Source organism: Typopeltis vanoorti, chromosome 21, assembly GCF_054136105.1.
Source record: "Typopeltis vanoorti isolate ZY-2024b chromosome 21, IOZ_Tvanoo_1.0, whole genome shotgun sequence".
Taxonomy (NCBI): Eukaryota; Metazoa; Arthropoda; class Arachnida; order Uropygi; family Thelyphonidae; genus Typopeltis; species Typopeltis vanoorti.
Window position 1 is genome coordinate 46502266 of NC_143569.1, and position 22081 is coordinate 46524346.

The 22081-nt window shown below is 35.8% G+C and overlaps 1 protein-coding gene across 1 annotated transcript in view; it reads right to left on the bottom strand.

Annotated features, from left to right (window-relative positions):
• Positions 1-22081, bottom strand: part of Rpn2 (Regulatory particle non-ATPase 2) — a 481557-nt gene that overhangs the window by 395592 nt on the left and 63884 nt on the right. The window contains exon 7 of the mRNA XM_090411420.1: positions 5194-5262. Within this exon, the coding sequence (XP_090267546.1) occupies positions 5194-5262 (69 nt within the window). The remainder of the gene's footprint in view (positions 1-5193; positions 5263-22081) is intronic.

Genomic DNA, 22081 nt, shown 5'->3' on the forward strand with positions numbered 1-22081 from the left:
CAGCCACTGTAAGACTTTTATACCACCATACTTCAGCATTTCTGGTCAAATATCATCTACTCCTGCTGCCTTTCCACATTTCAAGCCTTTGATGGCTTTTTCTACTTCAAGTATGGATATGTATTCCTGACTGCATGCCTGGTCAGAGTTTTTTATCACTGTGCTGTCATCACTGCTTGTTTCATTTAGCAGTTTTTCAAAGTAATTACTCCATACTTCAAGGATATCTTTTTCTCCTGTTTTCATGTCATCTTTATCATCTCTAACTCCTTTTACAGCACTCTTTCCTCCATTCCTAAGCTTTTTTTCAACAACCTCCAGAATATTTTGCCACCTTCTTGATATTTATTTTCTATATTCTTCCCAAAGTCCTCCCATGACTTTTGTTTAGCTAGTTTTACACACTGTTTAGCTTTCTTACATTTGTCTCTGTATTCTGTAAGAGTAAAAGCTGACTTATTTGCCAGGAACTTTTGATATGCTTTCTTCTTTTCCTTCACTTCCTCTTTAACTTCCTGTGTCCACCATGGAGTTCTGATTTTTCTATTCTTGCAGACAACCTCACCACATGCCTTTCTAGCTGAATCAATCAGGGTTTTCTTCAAGGCTTGCCACTGAATCTCCAAGGTTTGGTTTCTCTTCTCAAACTCTTTCATTTTCTTTTCAATAATCTTTCTGTATTTTAGTCTACAGTTCACATCTGAGAGCTGCTCAACTTTTCTTCGCTTTAAAACTTTCTTACATGTTATTCTTTTCAATATGAAATTCAATTTTATCCTGCTCAAGACTAAATAGTGATCACTTCCAATTTCAAATCCTCTGTACACTCTGGTGTTCTGCGCCAGGGAGAAAACATCACTATTAACAATAACATAGTCAATGAGACTTTTCTTATTCCTGGCCTCTTCTCTCCATGTGAATTTGTGCACATTTTTATGTTGGAACATGGTGTTAGTAATAACCAGTCCATGTCCTGAGCAGAAATCCAACAGATATTTGTCATTATTATTAGCTTTTGCTCTTTTCTCCAAATTTTCCCAAAATATTTTTGTATGTCTCACAATCATTTCCTACTCTGCTATTTAGATCCCCAACAAGTACCAACTTTTCCTTTTTCATTGTGTCAGTTGCTTTTTCTAAAGCCTCAAAAAATTCCTCCACTTCTACCTTAGTAGAACCTTCTGTGGGACCATAGGCACAAATAAGTCTCATTGTCCAGTTCCCCATTCTCATATTTGCCCACATTACTCTACTTGAGACTGACTGCCATTCAAGAAGATTAGCCTCCTATTTTGTGTTGAATACTATGGCTACTCCTTCTTTTCCTTGATTGTCATTGCCTGAATATAACATTTTGTATTTATTGCTCAGAAAGATCTCACCAGTTTTGGTCTTTTTTGTTTCAGTCACCGCTATTATGTCGATCTGGTACTTATCTAATTCCTCAGCTAGCTCCATTTCTTTGCCATTCAGGCTTCTTACGTTGATAGTACCAATCTTTAACTCTGGTGATGTTGAGTTGGGGTTTGTTTTCAGATTTGTTCCAGTAGCTGACTTTTCGCTGTTCGCCCTGGTTCCCTGGCGAAAACAACGGGGGCCTTGTTTAACCGGGCGACGCCCCAGCCGGCATGAAATTTTGTCATGTTGTACCGTCGTTTTTTTTTTTTTTTTTTGGTTTAACCAATAAGAATACAATTTGGTCGGCTAAATCCCAAATTGCCAGCCCATCCTCATTCGTTCAGTATCAAAGTAGATACCCAACAGGGTGCACCACGAGAAGGTGAGGATTGGACATTAGGTCAGAAGCCCTGGTCGGTTCTCCGAATTCCGTTAAAGGCTATGTGGAAGTCTCCTCTCAGTTATACAGCTTTGACCCTTAAGCACCCCGTCCACTGAATGTAGCTTTGTTAAAGTAATTGTATAGTCGCCATAAGAGATCATTGAGGCTGAAAGTTAACTGGTATATATTAGGAAGAATGTTAGCCAATGATGTAAATAGTAACAGCCAGTAATTGCCTAGATTTGCAAGGTAAGTTATTTAAGTATTGTGAATAGCAGGTCTAATTTGTAAGGTTACGATTTGAGCTCAAGATAGGTATTAGAGAGAAATTGTTTAATTGTGTATCATATTGTAAAGTTGCCTAATGTAAAATAAACATGTTTTGTTTGCTTAAAATTATCGCCCGATCTTTGACCAATGCACTGTCTCATAAAAACAATCGAACCTGTGTGCTAAAATTAGAGAAATTGCCACAACTGAATGATTAAGGCGTGGCTTAGAAAGTAATCTATTCTATAAATGTTATAACAAATCTTCTCATGCTATAAAATTAATTCAGGGTGGTGCAGTCAAAAAATAATATAAATTTCACTGAATTACATAGTGTGGGAGATAGTTAACTGTAACTGTGAATTGCCTATTTCAGAGGCCTTTTCATTAACAGTGCTAACACTTGTAGGAAGTATAAAGGATTACAAGTGGAGACTAAATTAATCAGCTTAAATTAGTATTAGGTAAAGAGTACTTAACAGAGAGTTTGAAGTTAAAGTAGACATAGTAAGATTAACATAACCCAAAATATTAAATATAAAATAACTTCGCAACCAAAGTTATTTTACACCTTTATCATCTCTAATTCCTTTTACAGCACTCTTTCTTCCATTTCTGAACTTTTTCAACAGCCTCCAGAATATTTTGCCACCTTTCTGATATTTATTTTCTTAAAATAAATAACACTTCTAAGAACACTTTTTGTGTTCTTACCAAAGTCTTCCCCACGACTTTTGTTTAGCTAGTTTTACAAAGTGTTTAGCTTTCTTATACTTGTCTCTGTATTCTCCGAGAGCATATTTCTTCTTTTCTTTCACTGAGTCTTTAACATCCTGCATCCACCATGTAGTTCTGATTTTTTTTATCCTTGTAGACAACCTGACCACATGCCTCTCTGGCTGAATCAATGTTTTCTTCAGGGCTTGCACTGAATCTCCAAGGTTTGGTTCCTATTCTCAAACTGTTTACTTTTTTTCTTGAATAATGTTTGTGTATTTTAGTCTATGGAGTTCACATCTGAGAGCTGCACAACTTTTATGGTAACAGCCAGTAATTGCTTAGATTTGCAAGGTAAGTTATTTAAGTATTGTGAATAGCAGGTCTAATTTGTAAGGTTACGATTTGAGCACAAGATAGGTATTAGAGAGAAATTGTTTAATTGTGTATCATATTGTAAAGTTGCCTAACTTAAAATAAACATGTTTTGTTTGCTTAAAATTATCGCCTGATCTTTGACCATCTCATAAAAACAATCGAACCTGTGTTCTAAAATTAGAGAAATTGCCACATGAATAAAATGAAATTCAATTTATTCACTTTAAAACTTTCTTATATGTTCATATTTTCAGTATGAAATTCAATTTTATCCTTCTCCAAACAAAATGGTGATCACTTCCAATTTCAAATCCTCTGTACACACACTTCAGTGTCCTGCACCAGTGAGAAATCATCACTATCAACAATAACATAGTCAATGAGACTTTTCTTATTCCTTGCCTCTTCTCTCCATGTGAATTTTTGCACTATTTTTATGTTGGAACATTGTGTTAGTAATAACCAGTCCATGTCCTGAGCAGAAATCCAATAGGTATTTGCCATTATTATTAGCTTTGCTCTTTTTTACATATTTTCCCCAAATATTTCTGCATGTCTGACAATCATTTCCTTCTCTGCTATTTAGATCCCCAACAAGGACCAATTTTGTGTCAGTTGCTTTCTCTAAAGCCTCAGAAAATTTCCTCACTTCTACCTTAGTAGAAACTTTTGTGGGACCATAAGCACAAGTCTCATTGTCCAGTTCCCCATTCTGATATTTATTTGCCCACATCACTCTATTCGATATTGCCTGCCATTCAAGAAAATTAGTCTTGTATTTAGTGTTAAATACTATAGTTTCCCTGATTGTTATTGCCTGCATATAACATTTTTTATTTATTGCTTATTTTCACCAGTTTTTGTCTTTTTTGTTTTAGTCACCCGTATTATAATGATCTGGTACTTATCCAATTCTTCTGGTAGTTCCATTTCTTTGCCATTCAGATCTGTTATGTTGATAGTACCGATCTTAAACTCTGGTGGTATTGAGTTGGGATGTGTTTCTGGATTTGTTGCAGTAGCTAATTTTTTGCTGTTCACTCTGGTTCCCTGGCAAAAACAACGGGGGCCATGTTTAACCAGGTGACACCCCCAGCCAGCATGAAATTCTGTCATGTTGTACCATCATTTTACATTGTGGTTTAAGTCAATAAGAATACAATTTGGTAAATCCCAAATTACTAGCCCATCCATGTTTGTTCAGTATCCAGGTAGATACCTAACAGGGTGCACCACGAGAAGGTGAGGATTGGACATTAGGTCAGAAGCCCTGGTTGGTCCTTCGCATTCCTTTAAAGGCTATGTGGAGGTCTCATCTCAATTATATAGCTTTTACCCTTAAGCACGCCCAGATCTTATGTCTTATAAGCAGCTACCATCCTGGCATTCAATACTTTTACTAATCTTTCTCATTCCATTTAAGTGATCATATACCTTAGATCAGTTCACTTCACACATTCTTCTAATAATGTTAAACTCTTTTCTGATGTCTTCATTTTTAATGTGATTCTGAAATTGATGTCCTTTGACCATTCCTCTAATTTTTCCCAGGACTATCTAATCTCTAATCAACTTATTTCTAACCCAAGTCTCAGATCCATAAGCTAAAATTCGTTTTGAATATTGTCTTGCATACTGGTAATTTAAAAGTAATGATGTACAAATTATTCCCCACTTTATGTGATATATAATATAAAAAGTACAAAAAAGTATCATGCAATATCTTTATAGCATGTTCACAACCTTAATCAGCAATCAGCTGGAGAATCAAGAGTGTGAAGATGGTATATAATTAGAGAATTATAAAAACTACTCTCCTAAGAAATCTATACCAGTTTTATTCAAAATAAAGATTCAGTAATTGCAGTCTTGCAGACAATAAAAAAATTGTGCAAGCAATGGCATTATGCAATAAAAATAAGCAACTGAATATGGCTATTAAGGAATTTGGCAAAGTTATAAAAAATGTAAAACTGACTCACACAACCATGTTCAATCCTTATCTTTTATGTGTGTGTGTGCGTGTGTAGAAAGATATATATACTTACTTCACTACCTCTACATAAGTTGTCTAAAATATCTGCAACTGGCTGGGCATCATCCAAAAATATTAAGCACTGCAAGATAAGAAATGATTTTGCATTAAACATACGTACTGGTGCAATCCCTCTTTTAGAATGAAACATATTGAGTATAATCCTGTTGTTACGTGACCTATGCTACATAAAGCAAATGAGTATATTCATATAGTATTCATTTTAGAAATTATGGACTTTACAATGGTGTTATAAATAACTCTTAATTTCCCGACATTTTGATCTTCATATTAAGATCAACATCTGGAGTATATACAAATATACAAGGACAAGCTGAGTTACATTACACACAGTAAGCTAAAGAAACAATGATTTGACCACCAGTTATTCTACTGGCATGACCTCTAAGTGGAAAACAAAGAAAAATACAAATTGATTAATTATTTAGAAACTACATCAAAGCTAAATTCTATTTAAGATAACATGAGAAAAACATTCTTTCTTATAGATAGTCTTCTTTCAGTAACAATGATGTCAAATTATTAACATTACAATTGTTATTTTAGATTTAGGATTCTGGATTATCTACAGTCCTGTTTATGGTTAACTCTTAGAGAGAAAGGTTCCGTTGGTAGAATATGTGCCTTCCATATGCTTGGGATTTTTAGACCATCATTATTGTTCAGATTGGGGTGGTTGATAAGAATCTCACAGGCTTCCTTAAATTTGTATTGATACCATGTTTTGGTGTAATGTAAACAACTGGTGCTTTTCCAGTCAATTCTATGTAAAGTGTTCAGGACATGATCAGAAAGGTCAGCTTCACTATCATGTCCTGAACACTTTACATGGAATTGACTGGAAAAGCACCAGTTGTTTACATCACAGCAAAACATGGTATGAACGCAAATTTAAGGAAGCCTGTGAGATTCTTATCAACCATCCCAATCTGAACAATAATAGTGGTCTAAAAATCCCAAGCATATGGAAGGGACATATTCTACCCACAGAACCTTTCTAAAAGTTAACCATAAACAGGACTGCAGATAATCCAGAATCCTAAATCTAAAATAACAAATGTAATGTTATTAAAAAAATAAGAAAGAATGTTTTTCTCATGTTATCTTAAATAGAATTTAGCTTTGATGTAGTTTCTAAATAATTAATTTGTATTTTTCTTTTTTTTCCACAAGAGGTCATGCCAGTAGAATAACCAGTGATCAAATCATTGTTTCTTTAGCTTACTGTGTGAGCTAATGTAACTCAGCTTGTCCTAGTATATACTCCAGATGATGATCTCAATATGAAGATTTTAACATCGGGAAATTAAAAGTTATTTATAACACGATTATAAAGTTCATAATTTCTAAAATGAATGCTGATCACCATGCAACACTAAAAGAAAGGATATTCATATAGTACATTTATATACTGTCAATGACATGTGGAGAAGGATTTATGGACTTTGAAAAGGATGCTATCACAGGACACCATAATATCCATTCATGACATCAGTAAAAGATCATCTAAAATCAATGGGTGGGCAACATTATCTGCAACTGGAAATATGAATGTGCTAATTCAGCACAGGAAAACCCAAACATAAGGATGACCCAGAAGGATGGTACAAAAATCTGGACTATCTGAATGTTGACAAGCAGTAAATCCAATCCGGATTTTCAGAGTTAAGGTTAGTCAAGGATTCAGATTAGTGTAAAGAATTCCACATAACCAAAATTAACTATAGCATGATAACTAATAATTAAAGAATTGACAGCGTACACTGGAAATATAAATTAAATAAACTTTAATATATACTTTCCGATATTTCGGCAAACGTCACGTTGCCATCTTCTTGGGAACTTATTACAAAGACAAGTGCACACAAGTACTATATAACAGCAAAAGAGAACTGAAGCTAGAAAGCTAACGTTTTCCTAAAGTCCTGATGACCCCTGGTGGGCCATCAGATTCAAGTTCAAATATGAAAGACTATTTCAATTTCAAATATGAAAGACTATTCATGGAATCAGCCTCAGCCCTTAGGAACATGGCAAACCTCAACAAATTCGGATGCATGAGACTGCCCCAAATTTGGGAAACATTGAAGTTCTTCTGATAAATGTTTCCCAAATTTGGGGCAGTCTCATGCATCCGAATTTGTTGAGGTTTGCCATGTTCCTAAGGGCTGAGGCTGATTCCATGAATAGTCTTTCATATTTGAACTTGCTGCAGTGTAGTACTGTGGCTTTCTTCCATCATATTCTGTGGCGAGTATCCAGAGCGTGGTCTGCAAGCCCAGAGTGGCTGTACTTGTGAAATCAGATGTAATCCTTGTGTTCTGAGATTCTGATATTTGCTGTCCTGCCTGTTTGGCCAAAGTAGGACAGTTTACAGCTGCAAGGGACCTGGTATACACCAGATAGGTCTAGGGGAAGTGGTTGGTCTTTAGTGGAGCGGATAAGGGATGCCAATTTTCTATGTGGTCTGTAACAGGTGGTTAAGTCATGTTTTTTTAAAATTTTGTTGATTTTTTCTGAGGTGCCTCGGATGTAGAGAATGGTGATGGACTTAGAGTAATCTTTTTTGTGAAGGGGAGGGGGTGGTGGGTTGTGGATAACTGGGTTAAGTATTTTTTGGATTCTTTGGGGGGGGGGGGGGTAGCCATTGGCTGAGAAAGTGTCACGGATGTGATTTAGTTCAGTGGTTAGGGCTTGATCATTAGAACAGATTATTTTTGCCCTGTTGAATAGTGTCTTAATAACTCCATATTGTTGTGAAAGGGGGGGGGGGGGGGTGATGGGATTGTTGGTGAATGTATCTGCCTGTATGGGTGGGTTTTCTATAAACTGAAGGAACCTTGGTTTTCTCAGTTTATAGAAAACCCACCTGTCTAGGAAGGGGAGGTTATTGTTTTCTCTTTTTCCAGGGTGAACTTGATTCTAGGGTGTTGGTTGTTTAAGTGTGTTAGGAAGGAGAGGAGGAGTGAATCTGGGCCATGTGGCCAAATAACGAACGTCATCAACGTAGCGAAGCCATATGGTAGGTTTTTGTGGGGCTGAGTTTATGGCTTTCTCTTCAAAAGTCTCCATAAAGAAGTTAGTTAAGGGTGGGGAAAGTGGTGAACCCATGGCTGTCCCCTCTATCTGTTTGTAGAATTTTTCCTGCCAAACGAAATAGCCTGAGTTCATTGTAAACTGAAATAGGGCTGAGATATCGAGAGGAAATTTAGCTTGGATTAGCTCTAAGGTTTCTTTGAGGGGGACATTCGTGAATAAGGAGGAGACGTCAAAACTGACCATTATGTCATTATGTTGGAGTGTAAGGTTTTCTATACTGGCTTTGAAGTGGGCTGAGTTTTTTTTATGTGTGATGGTGTGTTGCCAGTATAGTGTGAGAGCGCTTTGGCTAGTTTGTAAGTGGGGGAATCAATGCCATCCACTATGGGACGTAATGGCACATTTTCTTTATGTATTTTTGGGTGCCCATATATGTGGGGGGGGGGGGGCCTAGAGTTATAGGGTTTCAGTCTGTTGGTAATCTACACAGGCCAAGAAGTGACCTTCTTAAGGAGCCTATGGAGTTTTCTAATTTGAGAGTTGGTGGGATTATATTCAATAGGGAGGTAAGTGGATCGATCTAATAGTAAAGCCTTGAGCTTACCTGTGTAGTCATTAAGATTGAGTACCACAGTGGCGTTCCCCTTATCCGCTTTGGTGATCACTATTTCTTTGTTTCTCTTCAATTCTTGTAGTGACTTGTATTCACTAATGGATAAGTTGGATTTCGGAGGCTTTGCTTTTGTGAGAACACAGGCTACATCCAATCTGATGTCGTTGGTGATGTGGTTTGGAAGTTGGCGAATCCCGCGTTCAATTTGGATCATTAATTCCTCAGCCGGTAATTTCTTAGGAGCAATGGCGAAGTTGTGACCACGTGACAGAGCGTCGAGTGCTTCAGGCTTCAAGATAACTGAAGAAAGGTTAACTACAGTGTTGGTTTGTAGTTTAGGTTTGGACGCCGAGTTCTTTATTAATTTATCAAACTTGTTGATATGTCGGCTCCGTATTCGTTCAAATTCTTTATTAGCCGCTGTACACGAGACGTCATGTAGGATTGACCAAAGCTCATGATTAAGCGCATGTGAAAGCTCATTTTCTAGCGCTAATATAGCTCTGTTTATGTCGGCTAGGGAACCATGTGTAGTGGTAATTTGCTCCCGAAGTAAAGCCTGGCTCGCCCAGTTGTAGATACAGAGAGCTTTCTGTGAGATGAAGCGGTGTTTAAATTTTACACAGTTAGGGATGACTTGATTATCCCGGTAGCGTTTTAGGAATGCCAGACGGTTAAGTTGTGGCATTCCTTAGCCTTGCGTGCGAAGGAATCTCCGTGGATGATCATTATTCTTGTTGAGAGGCTTATACGCTGGTTACACATGATAACTAATAATTAAGGAATTGACAGCGTACATTGGAAATATAAATTAAATAAACTTTAATATATACTTTCCGATATTTCGGCAAACGTCACGTTGCCATCTTCTTGGGAACTTATTACAAAGACATTGTCTTTGTAATAAGTTCCCAAGAAGATGGCAAGTTATTCTAATAAGTTCCCAAGTTATTCTCAACAAGAATAACTATAGCAATCAATAGCAATGTTCTTCGAATGAGGATGGATTGGAAATTTGGGATTTAGCCAACTAAACTATATTCTGTACTAATTTAATGCAAAAACATGATAGTACATATACCAAAATAAAATATACCAGATGAGGAATCATCTGATTAAACAAAGATCCCGTTGTTCACAGTAGCTGACTTTTCACTGTTTTCTAGGAGAGAATAGAAAACAGTGAAAAGTCAGCTACTGGAACAAACTCCAAGTCAACATCAGAATTAAGGATGGTACTATCAACATAAGTATCAATGGAAAAGAAGTGGAACAAGTAGAATTAGAGAAGTAGACATGATATTGTTGTCACTGAAACAAAGAAGATACATGGATAAAATAATTCTAAGTAACAAATACAATATGTTTATAGTCAGGCAATAATGATCAGGAAAACGAAGTAGTTATATTATTCAACACTAAGCATGAGGATAATCTTGAATGGTAGATGTGGGCATAGATCAAAATGAGAAATTAGATGAGACTTATTTTGTGTTTATGATCCCATGGAAGATTCTACTAAAGAAGAGAACTGACATAAAGAAAAACGAAAAGTTAGTTCTTGTTATAGATCTGAACATGAAATGAATAACAGACACAGAAATATTTTGGAAAAATTTGAAGAAAAGAGCAAAGCTAATAATAATGGTAAGTACATTGGAAATGACATCCAATTAAGTAAGTAATTGTCATTGGAAATATCATTAAAACAAATTATTAGAAAATCTATCAGAGGATTACAAAAAAGTGGAAAAACATTTAATGAAACTTAGACAAGATCAGAGTAACAAGAAGCAGGAAAGCACTGAACTTTGCACTTGCTGAGGGAATCACTACTTCTAGTTTCCTGGGGGGGGGGGGGGACATTAAAGATATAACAAATGTAATTGAAAAGAAAAGAGATGGTAGTTCTTGTAGGAACTAATAATTTAAGTAGTGACAAATATAGTATGAGAGAGGACATGAAAGGTTCTGTTGGAAGAAGTGAGAAAGGAATTTAAAGTTAAAACTGTAGGTATGCTACTCAGATACGATAGTATGGAGTTAAGGAGGGCAATGCTATTCAGCACTAAATTTGCTATCATTATAGCATATGATTCTATGCACAGGCTGTGTAGAAGAAATGGATGCTAGTTTTTATATGCGTGGAATGAGTTTGATGGCAGAAAAGACGTATAAGAGGGACAGCCTGCACTTGAATTCATTTGGAATCAGGAGTCTGAAAAAATTACTTATTGGGATAAGGCCTAATGCAAAGAGTCAGGGAAACTAGATCATCAAAGGAGGAAGGGAAAACTGTGTCAAAATTCAGCTATGTATACAAACGTGATAAAGATATGAATGGCTTTGAAAATGGTTATGCATCTGGCAAAGGGGTGGAAATATAAGCTTTGGGTTGACCTTTTGAGTATGTCTGGGGGAGGGAAAAGAGAAAGCTCTACAACAAGACCAAATAGATTGCATATCTAATTATAAGAATAGGCTAGCTGGTAATTTGTTATGTCTATACACAAATACCAGGAGCATCAGAAATAAAGAGGTTGAGTTTGTTGCTTTACTGAATATGATGCAGCTTAAGATTGTTGGCATTAGTGAAACCTGGCTATCAGAATCAGATGTGGTAACTGGGATTGAGTGTAATTGGTATACTATTTTTAGGACTGACAGAAGAGAGAGAAGTGGAAGGGGAGTACTACTGATAACATCAGACAACTTAAGTCCAATTAGGGTAGAAACACAAGAAAACAATGATGGTAACATATCCCATGTAACAGTGAGTTTGAGGCAATCTGGTGAAGTGGGTGTTAACAGAATGAAATACAGGGTGTTTCAAAAGGGGGTATACAACTTTGAATGATAATAGAACGACAGATGAACAATTTTTATTACCATGCAAATGTAGCGTAACACTTGAAGTTTCAACACAGACAGTTAAAGTTCGATGTGACTGCTTCCAGTAATTCTGCAGATGTTCCATCTGTAATCAATTTCCTGCAACATGCAGCAGAGCATATCTGGTATAACTTCAGCAATGGTGGCAGTAATTCTGGAATGCAGCTCATCCAAACTGGCTGGTAGTGGTAGTACAAACACTCGCTCTTTTGCAAAGCTCCACAAGAAAAAATCTAATGGTGTAAGGTCGGGAGAATGCAGTGGCCATGCTGCGACAGGTGGCCCTCTACCAATCCATCTGCCTGGAAAATGGGTGTTGAGGTACAACCTAATCTGTCAGGTAATGAGGAGGTGCTCTGTCTTGCTGGAAATGTAAGTGTCCATTGTGGTCATTGTCATCTAATTGTGGTATTAGGCACCCAAGTAGCATGTCCAGATACACATCACCAGTAATGGTAGACTCTGAAAAAAAGAAGGGTCCATACACTTTCTTCTTGCTTATGGTACAAAAAACATTAGCCTTTGGGATGCCGCAAACATCTACGATGCCGTGTGGATTTTTGCTTTCCCAAATTCTGCAGTTGTATTTACTTGCCCATTTCCGTGAAAAGTGCACTTGTCACTGAAAACAATCGTGTCCAAAAAGTCCTCATTTTGTACTATCCTTCTGATCGTTTCTGTACAGAAATCCTGGCATATCTTCTTTCCTCAAATGTTGTATGAGGGTAAATTTGTAGAGCCTTAAATGTAGATGCTGTCATAAAATATGCTACACAGTCACATGTGGAATTCCAGTTTGATGAGACACCTATCTAGTTGACTTTCCAGGGTTTCTCTGGAAACTTTGCTGAACTTCTTCCACAGGAGCATCAGCAGCCTTCCCATTGACTTTGGATGATTTGTAGAAAAGCTGGTTTCCACAAAATTCTTGTGCCACATGTAGATTGTGTGCCTACTAGGAGGTTCTTTGCTGTACTGCATGCAGAAATTTCTTTGAATTTGGGTTGCAGACTTCGTTTTCTCAAACCAAAACACACAACATGCTCACTCTGCACCATTGCAAGTTGCCATTTTCAAATGGTATGACGTATCACACCATCGAGTGCTGTCATTCGTAATAAAGTTACGTGATCAAAAATCGATGTGTTTCATTACATTGTGACACTCACTCAGCATTTGTACATCTTCTGAGTTATTCTCTGTTCTCCCACAAAGTTGTATACACCCTTTTGAAATACCTGTATACAGTGGGGTGTTACCACAGACCTGGCAGCTCAGTTGCAGGGGACAAAGAAATGCATCGCCAATTTAGCCTTATGGGTACTAAACAAGTGATCACTATGGGTGACTTTAATTATCCAAACATTGATTGGGTAGAAGAGAAATCTCATGATAAAAATGAAAGTGAATTTATTGAATCGTTGTGAGAGAACTTTCTCGAGCAGCATGTGAAAGAAGAAACTCAAGGTCAAAGAGTGTTAGATTTGTTCATAGCATCAGAGGGTATTTCTGTTAAGAATATGACTATTTTACTACCAGTTGGTGACAGTGATCATGCCATGCTTTCTTGGGAAGTTATTTAACTATACTGCTGTTTCCATTAGAACAGGTTGCATGCTGAACTACAAAGCTGGAAATTATGAACAACTTAGGAGAATACTATCTTTGGTCCCATGGTATCAATTAATGAATAGGAAAAATGGCAAATGAGAATCTTTGAGAAAGCACTTTGAGGTAGTATCTGAATGTATCCTAGTGTTTGAAAAATAAATAGGTTGGGAGTGAAATGGATGTGCAACCTTATTAAGCAAGCGATCCGCAAGAAGAAGTGGAAAGAATGTCGTGAGAATAAGAGTGAAAGGAGTTATGAAATATATAAAGCACAGGCCAGAAAAATAACAAATATTGTGCTAAAAAATAATTGAGCTAAATTGGAGTATGAAAAGACATTGAATATGTAGGCTAAATGCAATCCAAAAGTATTTTATGCCACAAGCAAAAGAAAAAAATGAATGTGGAAGAATGCACCATTTGCATTCAGTGGAACTACTGAATGCAGATGATGCTCTAGTGTCAAAAGCTAATGAGATTGTTCAATTAATGAGTATACACTTTGCTAGGATATAGCAACCAGGTGTATGTAACATGATGCACAATGCTACTAATGACAATGAGATTGAAGAGCTGTTGCATAACCTGGATAAGAATTTGTCTATAGGGACAGATGGAATATCAGCACATATGCTAAAAGAATGTTCAACTGAATTTGATAGGCCTTTCATGTGTTTGTATAACTCAATTCTCAGCTCAGGAATGATATCACAGGAATGGAAGGAATGTATGATAGTTCCATTGCACAAGGGTAGTGCACAAACTGATGTGTCTAAACCAGTGACTTATCAGTATGTCTGGTGTGGTAGCAAAGATTTTAGAGAAACTGGTAAGAATTCACATACAGAAAAGTGTCGACAGGGATCAGTAAATGGTTGACAGATAGACATCTGGTATACAATGAGTGTGAATCTGCCAAATTTAAGGTGACCAATGGTGTATCTCAGGGTTCAGCTCTTGGGCCATTGTTGTTGTTCAATCTGTAGATTACTAATATTTGGAAGGGTTTAACAGGAGATGTGCAATTGTTTGCCGATGATGCAAAGAAAGGCAGGGCAATCAGGGATGCTACTGATATCCAGCACTTATAAAATGATTTAAAGAGACTGGAAATTTGGGCAAACGAAAATGGCTGTCTGTTTCATTTTAGTAAGTGTAAGTTGTGCACTTTGATGTGATGAGATTTCCACCGGAATATTATATTAGCAGCATTATATGCCACATTAAACTGATGAGGTAGGGATCTTGGTGTAATGGTGGATAGCATTTGAAGTTCAAAGGTCACAGCAAAAATTGCAACTGTAACTAAGAGGATAATTGCGATGTTGAAGCGAACCTTGGCATAAGTATAAAGAAGCAATTTTGCCTCTTTTAAGGCCTTGATAAGACTGCACCTGGACTACTGTCTGCAGATTTGGTCTCCCTGGTTCTAAGGAGATAAAGAAGCTATGGAAAGGTTGCAAAGAAGAGTTACAAAAATTGTATCCAGATTATTGGATTTATATTATGAGGACAAATTGCAAGTATGTGGATTACAGAATCTGGTTAAAGGAGAAAGAGAGGTGATACGATATAGGTCTATAAAACTTCTGAATGGGTGTTATAGGATATTGTCTGATGAAATTTTTCATTATATGGAAGGTGGTGAGAGAACACAGGGCATCCATGGAAGTTAAGTTTGTTTGCATTCAAGAAAGCAGTAAGAGCTCGTTTTTCTCTCACAGAGCAATGAGTGAGTGGATAGTTTGCCTTTAAAAGTAGTGAGTGCATCTGGTGTGAATGAGTTTAAGAGAAAGTATGACAGCTGGTTTGGATGACGGCCTCTCTCAATGAGTTCTTGACCGGAGGTCTCAGATAAGAGGAATGCAATCAGATGTGCATATTTTGAACAGAAAAAAACATCAAAAACTTGAAATAGATGAAAGCTTGAATAGATGATATTTGATGTATAAAATATTTACAGTGGTATAGTGCATAATTCATATGGCTTCATAAGAGGGTGAAATACTAAATGATTGGAATAGAGTTCTGGTGGTACCCATCTGTAAAAACAGAAAACTGAAATTGGGAATTACTCAGGAATTTCTCTACCGAGTGTTCCAATGATTTATGCAAGCATACTTGAAAATAGGATAACAAAAAACCCAAGAGGGAAAACTGAGAAGAACGAGCTGGGGTGAGGACAAATACAGGCTGTCAGGAGTGTTTTCACTTTTAAGACAAATATTTGAGAAATCATAGGAACATAAGGATCTGTATTTAAGTTTTGTAAATTTGGTAAAGGCATATTGACAAGACACCAAAAGAATAGCTGTTCAAAACACTACAATTATATGGTGTAAACAGGCTGTTATGTTAAACAATACAGTCTACATTATTATTGTAAATCAGTAATTGGATGTATGAGATAATTTGATGTAAAATCAAGTGTAAGACAATGGTGCAAATTATTCCCTGTTATTCGTCATCTAGATAGATCACGTTATGAAGGAGAGTGGCATCAGTCCTGCTATCCAAGTTGGAGATGTTAATCTTAGCTCTATTTTATGCAGATATTACACTTTTAAATTAATCCAATACAAGTCTGCAGGGTCCTTAAACAAACTGAATAGCTGCTGTAACAACTTTAGTATGAAAATCAGCAATTAAAAAAACTATGAAAATAGATAGGAACAATGAAAGCGTAAGCTACATCCTGAACGGAAAACCTACAGAACATATGAAATTGTGACTAAATAGCTGAAATGTTTTATCAGGTAACCAAAAAAATTTGTGTGGTTTTTGGTAGAGTTCGCTGCAATTACTTCTTTTATTTTGTAGTGGTTTGCAGAGCATAATTTTTTATGTATCATAAGGCACAGATAAGCATCAGCCAAAAAGTGTGCTCTAACTTGGTGTGTGCTCTTTTTTCTGTGATTTTGAACCCTTTTAATGTCAGTTGAACCTGGTGTAATTCGGGCTTGTTTGCTTTATAAATTCAAACTAGCTTCGAAGGCTTCAGAAGTTTCCCGTACCATATGTGTGGCATTTGGAAAAGATGCAGTAACAAAATATACTGCACAAAAATGGTTTAAAAAAAATTGTTTCTAGTGATGAATCACTTGAAGATGTACACGTTCAGGAAGACCCTCCATTATTGATAATAAAGAATTACGTGCTGCTGTTGAAATTAATTCAAGATTAATATGTCAAGAACTTTGACAAATGCTTAACGTGAGTAGTGAAACAATTCATTTACACTTGCATCAAGTGGGAAAATCATGGAAGCTAAACAAATCGGCCCCACATGCATTATCAGATGACAAACTTCAAATGCAATTAATTTGCTCTTCACTTCTTTCACTTCATAAAAATGAGTCATTTTTGGATTACTTGCTCACTTATGATGAAAAATGGATCTTTTACTCTAACAGGAAGCAAACTTGGATGAAAAGCCAAACAGCTTTTTTTTTTCTGGCGAAGTTAATTAAATTAAGGAGATAAATACTGGCTGTAAAATAATAAGGGATTTTTACAGGTGGTCACGTACGCTTGGATTCGCCGATAGTTCGTCAGCATGAAATTTTTAGATCGTAGTTTTCGATCTAAAAGTTTCGCATACTGGCTGTAAAATAATAAGGGATTTTTATCTCCTTAATTTAGGAAACAAACATCATTGGTTGTCACCAAACAATCCAGTACTGCACATTTCAAAGGCAGAAGACTAGGTTTGTGTGTGTGTGTGTGTGTGTGTGTGTGGTGGACTGGAGCTGGTATCGTCCACTGAGGTTTTCACTGCAGGGCAAATTATTACGGCCAAGATCTACTTGATGCAACTCAAGCATGTGCAGGATGTGTTACTTCAGAAACAGGCAGTACAAGTTAATCAGAAGAAAGTGCTATTCTTACAGGACAATGCAAAATCTCATACAGCAAAACTGACCCATGAGATTCGTGCTTTAGGATGGAGATACTCCCTCATCCTCCATATTTTCCTGACATTTCGCCAAGCGATTACACCTTCTTTTTGGCACTAGACAATCAAAAACAGTTCCACAATAAAACAGAGACTGAAGTGGAGGTTATGTTTATTATTTCTAAAGATGAAATGTTTTATAAAAGCAGAATTTACAAATTTGTATCCTGTTGGGAAAGTGGTAGATTGTGTGCTTATTTTAATGAATAAAACATTTTATGAAAATTTCTGCCGTTGTTTAATTTTTATTATGAAAAGCACACAAACTTTTTTTTTTGGTTACCTGATAGTTATGATGTCAAATTAAATAGGGAAATAGCCAGAATTAGCAAAGCTGGTATGGAAGGAAATCAACTGAATAAATTGATATGGAATGTGTGTGCGTGCGCATGCACATGAGAGAGAGAAAATCAGTCAAAACAAAAGTAGCTATACACAAGATGGTGTGGTGTTCAAATCCTAGAGGTCACAGTGCTGAGAAAGATTAGGGAAGTGAAATGCACAATCAATGACAAAAATCATTAAAAATCAAGACATTAGGAAGGAGCTTGACATTGGTAAGCTCACTTTTAGCTGAAATGCAAAGCTTTTGTATTTGCAAATTTTCATGCAAAATATATCCTACACATTCTTTTACAATGCCTATAGTCTCAGCAATTTCATGCACTTTAACTTACCGGTCATCCAATACCATATCGTGCATTTCATCAATGATTTCTAGTGTTGTTACATTGTTTGGACGTCCTTCACGTGGATCATCTTCAAGGCTGGTACAGCCACGTTTAAACTTGGCAGCCCATTTCTTAATTGTTGAAAACGAAGGAGAAAACTGCCCATAAACTTTTATGAACTTCAAATGAATTTCTTTTGCCGTTAAACCTTCTTTTACAAAGAATTTTATAACTGCAATACTCAATTTTATCCATTTCAAGGGATACAGACAATACTTTTTCTTCAGACACCTGTATAAAACAAACTACTTGATAGAATGACTTGCAATTTCACTTAGATGCTTATGACAGATGTACCAACTTAGAAAAAAAAAAATCTTGCCAATAGTGTTGCCATCAATGGTCGAGGCCGAAAACTTTTCGGACCACCCTCATAAATACGAATCCAATATGAAGATTTTATTTATTTTTTTTGAAAGATGTCATTTATTGTCTTATGATTGTTAAGCACTTCCTGATACAGTAGCTGGTTTGCATTTGTTCATATTTGTTTTTGTAATCTGACCCATTTTTGTTACTGCAAACAATTTATCTAAGGGAGAAGAATTAATTTTTGTTCTCTATTTTGGTTACAGGTTGTGTTACCAAGGAATGTGATAAAGTAATTTCCGATCTGATTTGTTTTATATACACATGTATATAAAACAAATCATACTTGTATGACAGATTTAAAGCTCTTAGCAGAAAGAAACCAAACTAATTTTGTTTTATTTCTGCTAAGAATTTAAATTGCCAAAACAAAATTGCAGAATGTTTTCTTCAAGGGCACTGACTATATGTACATCTAGTTTTAGCCAGTATAGTTTGCTTAACTGCATTAAATATTGAATTCAATCATCACATAACAAATAAGATGCACTGAAAGCAACACTTATATTTTATGCAAGAAATTACTTATTCTTGAATACATCTATTTATATGTGCAAATACTGTTTAGTGTTATATGTCACCGAGCATTTCTGCAACTAACTTGAAGCAGGAATTTAGATAAGAGTGGAAGAAGTAGTTAACAATGGAAAGGATGAGTAGAGGACTGGACATTCTTGCAGCCATTGTAGTCAACATTGTAGCCAACAAGAGCAAAAAAAATGAACAACACTATGCATTTTGCAAATCTCATCTAAAATTAATAAATACTTTTGAGAAAAATCAGTACAGCTAGTTTCCCACTTTTATGAGTTAATTTTTTCCTAGTACATGCTTGTAAAGCATGTTCATAGACAGTTCTTGACAATGGAATACTGTAATGTTAATAGTCAACAAAATAACAGTTTAAATATGTACAATAGCATACACAATTGAAGTGCTTTGATAATATTTCTTTTCCTCCATTTATTTCCAATGTTATTCTCCTCCACCGTTTCTTTTTATTAACATCACTCCCCGTAGTATTACTTCATTTTGGTCTACTGTACAGTATTAATAAGTGAGATAAATTTGAAAAAAGACCACAAAAATGAAGAGCAACACTCTTTATACAAAACATCAGAATGGTAACTGTTTTATAAATGATGTTCAGTACGTGAGATGCTTTACATCTGCCTGGACAAAAAAAAGCATGCACTAGTACTATGAGTTTACTTTTTTTGTTCAGACAGACAGAGCATCTCACTTCAAGCAGGGGTGGCTTGTGCATAGGCATTGCAGAACTGCAGCACTCCCAATTTTTCTCGATATATAACTATTTATTGATTTATTTATATTTGCTTGTAATATTTAATTTTATCATCAACAATCCTATACAATTCTCTTATTTTGAATAAAAAATAATAAAAATCCATCTTGTAGCACTTAAGAGGGCGAAGGACGCCAGCAGCACTGTGTTTACCACAGTGTCATATTGCTATGCGCGCAAGCATATGCATGTCATAGTGAGATGCGAGCTATTAGCGTAACATGGCAATGTCCATTGCGCAGTTCCACTGTTGCTTATATGCAGTTTGCGCCAGTGGTAGTGTTCGTAGTGCTTATCGTGTTTACTCCATTTTTTTAAATATTTGGACATTACAATTAAAGACGTAATATTTGTTATAGTTTTTATTTTAGAACATTATTGGGGTTATTGACAATTATGACCTCAGAATTTTTAAGTAATTTTGAATTATACCAAACTGTATAATTTTATCAATAATAAACAATATTTTTTCATGTTTACTTTTTTTATTAATTTTTTACCATAATTTTGATATTTTATCCAAACATGTATACGGTGTACTTACAGTGTGTATGTATATTTCGAAAATTGCAGCACCCCCACGATTTCAAGCCACGAGCCGCCGCCACTGACTTCAAGGCAGATATACATAACGGCATGCAGTTTGAAATTCCATATTTATGAATGTTTAGCATTTATTTACTGCAATTAAATTGCATATTTTCAATTTTGAAAAAAAAACTTTTAAGCCCGGGAACTCGTAAAGTGAGAACATGCCTGTACTTGTATTTACAGTAGAATTCTGATAATCAGTATGCTAAAATAACTCATTCATTTTTACATACACATTTTCTGAAACATATTCTCACAATATACCCAAAAATATACAATATACTGTATGGTAATAACTTCTTATCTCAAACACTAGGTACTCTTAGATCGTGAATCACCATGAAGAATCACTATGAACAATAACAGTCAATGACACATTTCTGGTGTCCTCTCTCCATGTAAACTTTGCACATCTTTATGTTGGAACATGTCAGTTATGACTGATCCATGTCCCAAACATAAATTTAAAAGATACTTACCATTATTTAATTTTTAGAAGAGGGATTTGCCAAACACATTGCTATATGCCTGGATTAATTTCCTATTCTGCTGTGACAAATGGTGACTGACAGTGGTTTTAACAGGTCATGATAATATAGATAATTAAATCAACCAGTTTTGCAACTTATGCTAGTGGCTTCATCTGGGTTAGAGAGAGAAAAAAAAAAAAAACATGGTAAACTCACCTCCCCCAACCTAGAAGAAGCACTACTAGCATATGTAGTAAAACCAGTCAGTTTAACTATCTATATTATTACGACCTATTAAACCCACTGTCAGTTATCATTCGTCACATTCATTTTTTGGTTTTCAAAAATCTACATACTCATTTCTACTCAGCTGTTTAAATCTCCAACAATGATCAGCTGTTCATTTTTCCTTGTTCAGCGACCTTTTCTAATTACTCAAAATACCTCCTCTTCTTCCTTAGAATCTGTGAAAGCATAGACAGTTTCACTGTATAATTTCCCATTTTAAAGTGTACTCATATCACTATACTTGAAACTTTTTTGCCTTCTAATCAAGAAATTTAAATTCATATTTTAGTGTTGAATGCTATAGCTACTCATTCCTTTCCCTGATCATATTGCCCATACATGGTTTATATTTATTATTTAGCAGAATCTCAACTGTTTTTGTCTCAGTAACACTATTTATGAATACATGATATTGTTCTCCTCTTTCCTTACATTTCAGCTACTTAGGCACAATTTTTACTGAAGATGGTAAACTAAATATAGAAATAGACAACAGAATCAGCAAAGCTGGTATCGTGGGAAGTCAATTGAATAAATTCATATGGAATAAGAATGAAATTAGTCGGAACACTAAATTAGCTGTATACAAGACTGTGTTCAAACCAATTTTAACTTATGGATCTGAGAGCTGGGTCAGAAGTAAAACACTTGACCAAAGACTAGAGACCGCAGATATGAGAGTCCTGAGAAAGATTAGAGGCGTGAACAGATGGCATCAATGGCAATATCATATTAAAAATGAGGATATTAGGAAAGAACTTGACATTGTCAGCATCCAGGAATGTGTTAGCAGAGCTAATCTCAGATGGTATGGTCACTTAAATAGAATGGGAGAGGAAAGATTAGCAAAACAAGTGTTCTCTGCCAGGTTGGCAGGAAAACGACCCAGAGGAAGACCAAGATATAGGTGGATTGATACGGTACAAAGTGCCTTAGACGATAGAAATATAAGATCTGATAATGTTGGAGTGTTGACAAGTAACAGATTGATTTGGAGGAAAATTGTAGTTAGGAA